The 12,351-nt window shown below is 41.3% G+C and overlaps 1 protein-coding gene across 1 annotated transcript in view; it reads right to left on the bottom strand.

Annotated features, from left to right (window-relative positions):
- The window catches only part of ERCC6L (ERCC excision repair 6 like, spindle assembly checkpoint helicase), a 28,793-nt gene extending 18,675 nt beyond the window's left edge, over nt 1–10,118 (bottom strand). Inside the window, exons 1-14 of the mRNA XM_078595356.1 lie at nt 9,944–10,118; nt 9,007–9,094; nt 8,753–8,875; nt 8,147–8,334; nt 7,720–7,845; nt 7,395–7,557; nt 6,350–6,478; nt 5,782–5,874; nt 5,124–5,311; nt 4,671–4,788; nt 4,082–4,203; nt 3,509–3,584; nt 1,910–2,035; nt 24–137 (exon numbers count right to left, since the gene is read on the bottom strand). Coding sequence (XP_078451482.1) covers nt 24–137; nt 1,910–2,035; nt 3,509–3,584; nt 4,082–4,203; nt 4,671–4,788; nt 5,124–5,311; nt 5,782–5,874; nt 6,350–6,478; nt 7,395–7,557; nt 7,720–7,845; nt 8,147–8,334; nt 8,753–8,875; nt 9,007–9,094; nt 9,944–9,963 — 1,674 coding nt within the window. The 5' untranslated portion in view covers nt 9,964–10,118. The remainder of the gene's footprint in view (nt 1–23; nt 138–1,909; nt 2,036–3,508; nt 3,585–4,081; nt 4,204–4,670; nt 4,789–5,123; nt 5,312–5,781; nt 5,875–6,349; nt 6,479–7,394; nt 7,558–7,719; nt 7,846–8,146; nt 8,335–8,752; nt 8,876–9,006; nt 9,095–9,943) is intronic.
- Nucleotides 10,119–12,351: the final 2,233 nt, after the last annotated feature.

The following is a 12,351-nucleotide window of genomic DNA, read 5'->3' as shown; positions in this document are numbered from 1 at the left end:
ATTGCACGTAACACTCCACTTACCTGCGTAGTGAGCAGAAACACATTGAATGCAGAGTCCTTCTGAAACGTTTGGACGCGTTTCTCTCTTTCACTGATATGCGTTATTGTTCCATCAATTCTCATCACCTTAAAGCCCTTCAAAACATAACAGAACATTTTTAAAAAGCATTCACTTCAAAGTGATGAAAGGTAATGTGATATAATATTCAAAATTATGTTAATTCGTGTTATTGCTTTTTGAGTCTTGGCAGTAAACAAAACATGAATCATGTTAACAAAATGTAATTTTACTTCAGTTTTTTTTCTCTCCAAGGGATACAAGTGATACATTAACAAAAAAAAGCTTCTATAAAAAAATAGGTTTGATAAATATGACCACCAGTGAAGAAAATACATTTACTTGTAAGCACATTTATTACATAGAAAACTTCAGAGTATAGGACAAATTATATTAGCCACATCTGGGAAAAGTAGATTTTATGATCCAGCTATGAAAAAAAAAATTACTTGTCCCACTGGGCAATAGAAGTTAATCTATAACCTCAAAATTCGCTTCAAATGGAAACCTCCCTCACGAGTGCTGCAACTTACAAAAAGACCGACGACTATTAATCCGAATATTCAAAACATAGAATTAATTAAACTAGTCCTGGAGAACAAATCTGTTGCAAAGATTGGTGGTTGCAATAAAATGTCGGTGACAAAGTTATTGTGAACAAGTATCACTGGGAATCCTGCATGCACAAAATTACATTTGGCTTCAACTAAAACTCACATTCATCAATAAAACTGCCTTAAAAAGGAAAACAGACAAATCAGCAATATTTTGGGTAATGGCCCTTCTTCATAACACAGGCCAGAGATACCTCGCACGTTGGCCTCCTACGTGCTCTGGTATCCACGAGTTAAGGGGCATTGGCAGAAAACGTCACCTGTTTAATATTTTTCCAATGTGTTAAGGTTTGCCCAGTTGTGGTTTTTGCACCACTGCCAAAGCAGTACCATCAAATAATTAGGCTTTAATAGTCATATCACTGTAATACGAGAGTTCACCGACGATTGCTGGGATAGGATCCGCCGCCTGGGCCATCAACTAATCAGAGGGTCGAGCCGAAGTTCAAGGACGGAGCTCAAAGCAGAGGTCGCAACCGGTTACCCGATACCCGTACCCTACCCGATACCCGGCTACCCGTACCTGGCCGGGTACGGGTACCCGTTTGCGACCCTGGTGCGGCCGGGTACGGGTAGACCGTGAGTCACTGGTGAGTAACTGTTTGTCACTCATTTCCCAACGTCTTGTCTCTTCTCACAATTCAAGTTCCTAGAATCAACCCACCCACGCCTGCAACATGGCTTCATCCCAGAGGTCGCAATCAGGTACCCGATACCCGTACCCGGCCAGGTACGGGTAGGGTACGCGTACAGCCGGGTACGGGTACGGTTACACGTTTGCGACCCTGGTGCGGCCGGGTCCGGGTAAGGAATCAAAACCCGTTTGCGACCTCTGGCTCAAAGGCTCCAGGGCGTAACCATCTAGAAGGGTCGTGAGAGGGCGTGGCTGTAGGCAGGGCTCGGTGACGTAGGTCAGGGGATATAAGGGAAAGCCAGAAGGGGCTCGGGGTCAGTGTGTGGAGCCAGGGAGCGAGACCACGTCTCGCGCCTCCAGAACGCCAGCGGCCACGTGGCGGGCCAGAGGCTTCCTCCTTGCGAGCCGCCTGCCAGCGGCGGCACAGGAGAAGGTGCGAGCGAGCCGGCGCGAGCAACAACATCTAACCACGCGGAACGGGAGTGCAGCCGTATCAGGGTGAAGAGCACGGAGCTGTCCAGCTGTCAAGGAATGCATAAATAATAAACACAAATTACAGATAGTCGTCGCAGTGGTTTATTACACCACTACCCAATCTCACCTGGTGTTTTAGGATGTGATCGATGATATCCAGCATCTTGAGTGACTGAGAAAACACCAGCGTTCGGTGACCCTCTTGGCGCAAACGCTCAAGTAGTCCAATCAGAAACGTCAACTTGCCAGACTCCTGCAACTCACAAGAACGTCACACGTACACAATTCACATTTGTACAAAACTACCAAAGGCCTTCCAATGTAACTAATGTTCCTAGATGTTATCACAAAATTATGTTTAACATGTCAAGTATTTAACACGTAGGCTTTCGCGACCGGTATTATTCATAATAAAAAGGTATTTGGGTTAGATCACGTTATTTATAAATGTGTCGCAACCCTCCACCACCCGACACGGCCAATCAGTAAAAAATGTGTCACGTTGACAAGACAAATAGTTCACTACTTTAGCGCATCGGTGTGTTGAAGAGTGGATCCACAACATTTACAATTTGAGTAGTACGACGTTTCGCTGGAAATTACATCCAGCATCTTCGGGCGATTTGCCAGAATAGTGAAGCCATCCACCACATCACCACCCAGCACAGAAATCCTCTCTCAAGACACTCATACATCGGGAAAAGACAGTGTCAGATGGTGAAAGTTTAGGGAAAGAGATCAAACATGTTAAAGCACCAAGACTGGATGGCTACAATAATGCTCAAATTAACAGAGCATTCAATGCCAAATCAAGATCGAACAACAATACTGCTGAAAGTGATTATCAAAACAATAAAAATACAATATATCTCAGGAGTTACTGACAAACTAGCCCGTGTTTTGCAAAAGCAAAACATTAAAGTGAGATTTGGTATGGTACACACAATTCAAAAACTAGTGTCTTGTACCAAAGATGAATTACCGAAGTTGGCAACAGATCAATTGCTTATGCGGTAAGTGTTATATTGGACAGACGAGAGGTAACTTTAGCGTAAGATTAAAAGAACATCAAAGGAACATTAAATTCTCCCAAACACAGCTGTCAGTGGTGGCAGAGCATGCTTGCCAACAAGGACATTCAATTGATTATGATCACGTTTAAGTGTTATGCAGAACTAATTATTACTGGCCAAGATTAGTCAGAATCAATTGAAAATTAGAAGAATTCAAAATAATTGTAATCGCTGTGATAATAATACGCTTCCAGGCTGCGCTGAATATAGCTAAGTAATACACAACACATTGCAATTCCTTACAGGTGAGTCGCATGCAAAGTGGCTGATTACTGATCTATTACATAATTGCATACACCCCCACCTCCACCTCTGATCTCGAATCCTGATGGAGTTCAACAATGATGACGTCATCATGCACTATTTAAGACCGGAAGCAGGTGGATGGCTTCACTATTCTCGCAAATCACCCGAAGATGCTGGATGTAATTTCCAGTGAAACGTCGTACTACTCAAATTCTAAATGTTGTGGATCCACTCAACACACCAGTGCGCTAAACTAGTGAAATATTGTCTTTTGTCAACGTGACACATTTTTTACTGATTGACCGTGTCGGGTGGCGGAGGGTTGCAACACATTGATAAATAACGCGATCTAACCCAAAAACCTTTATTATGAATGTCAAGTATTGTATGCAGCTCCTAGTCTTTACCTCTATCAAGGTCTTGGGAGGAACATTCTTGATGCTGGATACAAACCAGTTACTTTCAAGACCCTCCGGTGCAATTCTGAAAAAAAATTCACGTGGGACTTTTAAAATAAGCTTTACAAATAATGAACATTTTAGACACATTAGTAAAATAATTGCATTAAGTTAAAATGCTAGTTTGGTTAATGATATCTTTCAGATATTTCTTTTGCTATACTAGAATGTGGCATGTCATAGGGTCAAACAACCAAGACGTTTCATGGAATTCCTTTAAGAGATTACTGGATAGCTTCGAAACTGCATCGCCAACCTCGTGCCAATTGTGCCAATGGCTCGCACATTGACGGACAGGCAACCCCAACTGCCATTAAAACAAAAACTATGACCGTTTGAACGAATGCAGATCAAACTTGGCACCGTTAATTTTTTGTTTTTATGGTATGCATAGTGATGCGATGTGGTACTTTGCTTGCATCCAGATTTCTTCACTATGTAAGGACTGATCATGTTTCTTTACTCTAATTGGCACAATATTTATATTTTATTACTCGTAACAGTTAAATATTAAACACTGACCTGCCAAACTGCTGATTGAGCCCCAGCTGAGCACAGGCCCTTTCTGGCAGCAGACGCGGGTGAACACAAATCTTCTTGAGGATGCCAAGTGCAACAAGTGGGGAGCGTGTGGAGTCCAGCAGCTAAATGACAAGCACCACAACAAACTGTAATGCTGGTCTGCAACAATTACTTTACTTTTGACTGCCAGTGAACCAGAGGGAATTTTCGTATTGTAATGTTGATTTTACTCTATTGCCAAATGCATGGAAATTAACTGTTACTATGCTACACGATTGCAAAGATGCATCTTATATTTTAGTGCGTGCATTATAATTTCATCCATGTAAGCATCAGTTTGACATTTCTCAAAACAAAAACGTATCATTCCTTCAAAACCATGTGCATGTTTTTTATTTTATACAAAATCGATTTCATACTTTGTGCAACTGATCTCCACCAGTGTTTCTTGAAGTAAATGCTTTATTTGTCCAAAGGGAAATTCCAAGAAATGAAAGTACAAAAAAGGTCTGTTGAACAATTGCTTAGTGCATTGCTTGAAGGATTTCTAAAGGTCTTCAGTTCTAAAGGACAGGCAGGTCTTACATACCTCTTTGATGTCGTCCAGATTTTGGAAGTCTCGATAGATTTGTTCTTGCACTGGGCTTAGGTGAACCCATACAATCAGGTCGTTTTTTCTTGTCAGGGTAGGCATCTCTATTTGAACTCTGGCATCGAAAAATGTATATAAAAGGAAAATCGATTGAATACAGCTTTCATCGTTTCGTTAACAAGATCAATTTTTCAAAGCAATAATTTATTAAATTTCGATTTAAAGCTTTCGTGACTGCAGTGACCCCTCACACATATTCTTGTGTTTTTCGATAAAGTCACTTAGATGGGAAATAATAAAATAATATTTCCCTTCTACGTGACTTTACCGAAAGAACCAAGAATAATAATTTATTAATACTAATAGCACTAAATTATACAAATCTCAAGATCATAAATATCAATGACATTTTTACATGAACAATACACTTCTACAGGAAAGCATTAATACCTCTGATCCACGTTGCCTACTGCAGGATCATTTTCTTTGTTATCCCGGAGCTGCTTCGCACGAAGTTCCTTCGACTGTACTTCAGATTTTGTTCGGCGAAGAAAATACGGCCCAATGAGCTCTTGCAGGTTTTCCGCCATTCTCGTACCCAGTGCTTTCTCACCAACAGTGGCATCCTTTTGGCGTGCCTGAATCCACACACCACAGCCAACAGTCTGTTGTCTATGTGCTCAACTGAAATGCGGTAAGGCAATTCGGTCCAGAAATAAAATATGACAAAGCCAGGACCGTCTTACATACACCATTTTACATAACAGTGCATTAATCCATGAACATCAATTCTTAAGGTAACATTGCATTCACCAAAGAATGTGCATATACATGTTCTTTTATTTATTAATTTATGTTGTATTCAATGGGTCCAAATGATCATTCCAGCCATTTACAGGCTGCTGCATTCACCCTAGTTCTAAAAATAAACGTAATTGCAACCCAAAATGACAACTCAATCCCGCAAGGAAAGTCATCAAGTGGCTATTTCATATCGTTAATAACTATACAGTTTGAGCACACGTTCCAGATTAAAATGTTCAGTTAATTTAATTTAGCAATTTGTACACAACATGTAATTTAAGCATTGCACAGCAAACAAACAAACCTTTGTGATTGGGTTTTCATATTCCATCTTAAAGGTTTTGGATGTGCCCAGCAGTGACCCCTCACACACAAAGTCAAACAATGCCCAAATTTCCTACAGAAGTAAAGGTTAAAACAGAGATTAAGTTAGAAAACAAATGTCAAGCGATAAATTGCATGCCGAATGTCAAATGTTGGTTTAAAAATTGGAGGATTTACAAAAACATGATCAAATTATTAAAGATTCGATTGAAGCCTTTTTATTGCAAATGTAGAATTATAATTAGATGCAGCTGCTTATATAAAACAGTTTGGTTAAGACTGGCGTGTTTAATATCTAATAAACTTGCATGCAGTGAATACCTTAAACAACAAACATTCAGATTAAAATAAAACAATACAGATACTGTGTATTGTGTTTGCAGTGGTATTAAACTGAGAAACAAAACAAACCGCATTCGTCATAAATACTGCCTCGTAACATTTTTCTGAAAAACAATTGTTCAAAACGTTGGCCTGGATTATATATATAGATAAAAGGCAGCAGTAATGATGAAACACAGCGAGTTATTTTTCACTTTCACACCAACCTTTAAGTTGTTCTGCACTGGTGTCCCTGTCAAAACCATACGGAAATGTGCTGGAATGGCATGAGCACTCTTGGCTGTCTTGGTTGATGACGTCTTTATTTTATGCCCTTCGTCCAGAAACATTGCATCCTAGACAATGACATCGTGAGCAAAAAAAATAAAACATGTGAATATTTACAATACTGAACAAAGGGCAAGGTAATATTTTGTGAATTATAATGTACCAACGTATTCAAACCATAATACTATTTTAAACATAAAACCACTGATTTAATATAAAAAATAAACAGATAGAAACATATATCATCATGTTAAATGTAATGTGCATTACTCAAGTACATTTTCAAAGTGAACAGTATAAATTGTCCTGGCTATGCTTTGGGGAAAAAAACCCCTTCAGATAACATGCATGTGACTGACATAATTTTACTGTGACAAGCTGAAATACACTGTACCTGTGAATGTCATTTACTCAGGCACAGTAAATTTACCAGCATGTCACGTTTATGCATCTTGCATTTCTGCCACGTATCCCATCAATAATAGCTAGTAGCCATATGCTAGCCACAGAGGTCACTTTAAACGAGGTAATACATCTCGATTTTGCATTGTCAATGGATGTTTAAGTAGCCAGGCAGTGGTGGAGCATGCCTGTAATCCAGAACCGTGGAGGAAAGGGTTGGCAAATCAAACAAATGTTGCCAGTAGAATGTGGTACGGCATAGTGCGGCCTAATATCGTCTGTTCCTTCTGTGTGGGATAAAAGTGTTGCCACCTCCCACATGTGGGGTTTCTTCAGGTGCTTCAGTTTGATCACACATGTCTACACACTCATCAATTGGCCAAATAAATGTTAATATAACAAGAGGACTGAATCGCTTGGTTAATTGATGGCAGTGCCTCGTTGCCTGGGGGATGTTCTATCGGTCTGCAGTTCCTCAGCAAATGTAAGATGCAATTTTCATGAATGACGTAATATAAAACCAAACATTACCCAAAAACAACAGAGCCAAATTTACAATGCAAGCTAACAACAACTGCTCACCCAGATGAACTCGTGTCCTTGGTATGTGGACAGCTCATGCCAGTTATTCACAAGGAGCTGGTATGAGGTGATAACAACTCCCTGCGTCCGTTGAACTTTTTGCAAGTTTCTCGTTCGCTCATTTTTGGTGCCATAGAACTCTCGGACCACGATTCCTGGTGCCCTGCGAGGCAGAAAGTATGAAGTTGAGAGTATGTTTTCTTCATTACTATTTTAACTGAATAACCAAGAAACAAAATTGTTGAAATTATGCAATTACTGTTAAGAGCAGCAACAAAGCATGCCGGTTATAAAAAAAGCCTATTCTTAAAAATATATAACTCACCACTTATCAAATTCAGAAATCCAAATGCTCATTAGAGTGGTGGGCATGACTAGGAGAACATGGCCAAAAAGTGAAGCATCAAACATGCCCGAAAGAAAAGAAATGACTTGAATCGTCTTGCCAAGTCTAAGAAAAAACAAAAAACACCAGCAAGTCAATACCATCCACCACATTGTATTCATGTCGTACGAAGTGAAATTAATGTTTTTGCATTAATCAAACGTTAAAAACAACCAAATTTGATCAATGCATACGATAACTTAACCTCCAACGACAAAAATTCCCTACACTACACCTTGCTTGTAGTTATACGAAATGGTCACTTTTGACTTAAAACTTTCGTGACTGCAGAAATTAATATTGTTTGGTACTTTATATATAAAAATGGTCACTTTTTTATTTGCAGGAGTACTGGATGTACACTTACCCCATGTCATCGGCAAGTATACCACCTTTACACTTATTCTTGAATAAGTTGTAAAGCCAGGCAACACCCTCAAGCTGATGAGAATACAGCTGGTTATAAAGTTCATGGTATAAATGAAATCCTGAGCCAAGGACGTTGATATGCTCATCTTCTTCATCATCACTGCTGATAGCAGCTTTCAAAACTTCCTGGAATGTAAAGCCATTTCACAGATTTTGTAAACTTTCATCAAACACTGCATTCATGGAAATAACCAAATAATCCTATCCATCAATGTGCAGGAAAGTAATATCCTGTCACAAATACTGGCATGCATTCCTCAAAAATTAAACCCAATGAAAAAGCATGTGTAACATTCAAATTATTGATTCAATCTAAATAGTTTTAATGTTAGCCCGAAAATAGTTTGAGTCGACAACATTATTTTGTATATTTAGGCAACGGCACAAAAGTTATCATATAAATACCTCGTAAATGGTTATATTATAGGCAATACCAAAATAATTACAATGGATGAACACGGCTGCAAATTACATTACATCATAAAAACGTGGCCTGCTGGATTGCATTTCTGATGTTAAAGATGCATGTAAATGCGGCCACAACCTCCAGCGTCTTTATCTTAAGCTCTAGCTTTTTGCTTGCATAGATCTTGTACGCCTTCTTCAAGTAATGCACGGCGGCAGTCAAGTTTTCACTTCGCAGGGCATCCTTGGACCGCATGACATACTGTAAAAAAACCACACACAAACGTTGAAAAAAAGACCCCTTTCCTTTTAATGTATTGAATGGCTGCGTGTGCGCGCGTGTGGATTTGTCATCTCCATGCTGACCCCTGTGGGCAAACAGTTTCACCCCACCTTTCGGTATTTCACAGCGTCAGGGTTGTCCTCTTCTTCTCCCTTCTCACGACCAGACATCTGACCCGTGTCCCTTTCCCTTCCATTGCTTCACGTACACAGAGCACGCACACAGAGAGGAAATGGCCAGGAATCAAAGGACACAAAACATCCCAACAACAAACACGTGCGTACCGTCTAGAATAGCCCACAAAGGTCTGCCGTTGTGAGCCGATCACAAGGTTAGGAGGCACAGCGTACAAGTGGATGTGATAAGGAGCAAACAGTGGTGGTGGTGATATTCCCAATCGATATTATCGCGATGGATTATTTACACCACGACTCCCCCCCCCCGGTGCATTTCGAAGCGCTAAAACCACCGGAGGCTTAACGATACTAATGCCCCCCTTTTACAATGGGAGAGGGGGGTCCCATTTACCGTCAAAGGCTCACACGCAGCGCAGAGGTATCCCGATTTATCGACCATCGAAGGTGATGAGGAGCCGATTCTTACGGCCGATATTTGTATTAAAGAGTTGTGCGCGATCGTAGACGGTGAATCGCCCTGGCCTCATCATAACGTGGCAACACACCACCCCATCCCCCCCTTTGAGTATGTACGTTGAACTCTCTCCATCGGAATTGTTTTTTTTAAAGTTGCCACATCGGCTTCCTCGTATCGCGGCAGAGACCCTTCGAGCGCCATCTGAAAGCGAACCAACTTTGCTCCGAGGCCAGCCACGACGGGCCGCGTCCACTCCACTGCTGGACGCAGATCCACCTCAGCACCCGCACGCTCCATCTCCCCCACATCCTTCCTTCCCCCTGTGGTCGTGGTGGCGACGACGGCGGCGATGTAACGAAGGCATCCCCGACGACCTCATCATCCTCCTCCTCGCCACGTTTCTTATTTCGCGCCGAAACGTCGCCGGACCGCGATCAAACAAAGCTAACGTACCTGGAGTCGCTCGTCGACATTGCCGGTCAAAGAATTCGCCCTCGCAGGTCCGCGACGAAGCCGCCGGACGAGGGAGACGCCGCGCTCGACGCTTTACGAATTTAAAAGTTCACACAAATGGCGCCAATTCGTCACACCGCCTTCGTGGGACCTCCTCTATTGAACGCGAAATCTCGCGAGAACTTCGCCCGAGCCCCATACGTTGCCTTGCGGCTCCCAAGTTATCGCGATACTTGGGGGGGTGGGTTGGGCAGCGAACGTTTGAATTTAATTGGACGACACCAACACTCCCCCCCCCCCACGTGACGTGGCTCGTTGAGAACGTCACTCGGGGTGGGCGATTCCAATGCGTTTGGAGTCGTGATCGAAGAATCGATTGTGATTTCGATTCCCTATGGCAATCCAAGAATATGAATCCCAACTTCCCGGAAAAATACATTCTTCCAGACCATCTATTTTGTTGTAGGATATATTATTATTATTATTGCTCGATCAATATGGCATGGACAATTCAAGAATTAAGTGGTGATAATAACGAACTGTGTACAATCAATATGATAAACATTGACTGAAGGTTCTACATTTGTTGTGGTTACCTGAATGTTAATCAAATATCGATTTAAAGCTTTCGTGACTGCAGGGATTAATCTTCTTGGTTCTTTCGCTAAAGTCACGTAGAATGGAAATAATAAAACCACCTCCTACGCATTTCACAAGTAGTACTAATCCCATATCTGCATTTCCCAAAAACATTCTAAATTCCTATTGATATGCAAATTATTTTGTCAAGGTGCTCTTCCCCCTCCAACCCAGCTTAAATATACGCTCCAAGCCTGGGGGTGTTTCATTCAGACTCTGTCTTCCCGACAGACCTGTTCTTCACCTGAGGACGGCTGCTTGCGTTGTGGCCGAAACGTCGTGAGAATTATTTTATTATGTTTTATTTTTATTATTTTATTATTTCCATTCTACGTGACTTTACCGAAAGAACCAAGAAGGTTAATCAAATACTTTAGGATACCTTCATGAAAAATACATTGGAAAAAAATAACAATAAAGTATTAAAATAAAATAAAACTATAAACATACCAAATTTATGATTTAAAAAAACTAAACAATAATAACAATTCACACAAAAATAGTTGCAACCTAATACAAAATCATATTTCACACAACAAAAATATTTCATACGAACCACCTCACTCCAATCATTTCTTCTTCAACTACAGGTTGTAGTACAGCGAAGAGAGTCATGGTGGCCTGCCTTGCCTTCAGGTATTGAGCCTGTGGGTAATGAGCTTGTCCCTCAAGGTTGGGAGGCATCCTCTCACTGTTGATGACTCTGGCACGCCCAGAGGGGTTTCCAGGCCAAAATAATCAAATCGGGGGAAGGGGGGATTCTGACACGTTCTCCTGTCTGCAAACCCCTACTTTCTGAACACAATGAGTTGCTCATGATTTTGAAAATCTTTTTTGGTTACCAAAATCATGAGCAAACACAAGATCCAGGTCCGATTCAGCACAGTACCTAAAATTCGTGATCTGATCCTATCTGTGAAGGAAGTGATCCCTGACATGCAATACCCCGGTGTCTACAAGCTAAGCTGTGGCTGCGGCAGTAGTTGCATTGGGGAAACTGAGCGACATGTCTCGGACCGTGTTCGTGAACATAAGGCAGATCTGGAACACGGTAGGACCAATACCTCGGCCGTGGCTGATCATTGTTTTACCACTGTGGGCACACAAAAAATCGATTTCTCCAAGACGAAGGTACTTTGCAAATCTACTGGCTATCAACAAAGATACGTTCATTAAACCATCCAGATACATAAACACAGACACAATTTCAACCGAGAAGATGGGTACAAACCGAGCAATCATTGGAAGGACGTTATTAACCAGTTTAAGTCATAACTGGCTGTGATGTTTCCATCCTACCTTCCGACTGTTAGCAGTTATTTCCGACTCTCTGAGTTGCATTCCTCGATGTGGCGGTGGCTACATTGACAAGCTAATCTCTCACAATACAATGGCCAGCCCAACAGCTTTGGGGTGCCCTCCATCTTCTTTCTCTAACCCCGCCCACTTACCCTTGGGCTTGCACCCATCTCAGGCCTATATAACACCCTGCTGCTTCAGCAGTTCTCTTACTATATATTTTTTCACCTGATGACGATTGTTTATGTTGCGATCGAAACGTCGTGATTTTTAATTATTTTTCTATCTACGTGATTTTACCGAAAGACCCAAAGAGTATGGAATCCCTGCAGTCACGAAAGCTTTAAATCAGCTGTGTTGTTATTCGAGATACTGACATAAATTTGATATGACTATATGCACTAGACGTATACGTTGTAGTTTGTTGTGAATGAATATTGATTGTTACTTTCTGTTCCAGGAGATGCCAG

This window comes from Lampetra planeri, chromosome 6, assembly GCF_965212315.1.
Source record: "Lampetra planeri chromosome 6, kcLamPlan1.2.h2, whole genome shotgun sequence".
Taxonomy (NCBI): domain Eukaryota; kingdom Metazoa; phylum Chordata; class Hyperoartia; order Petromyzontiformes; family Petromyzontidae; genus Lampetra; species Lampetra planeri.
Note: the sequence above shows the minus strand (reverse complement) of the source record. Positions and strands in the feature narration are given on the sequence as shown.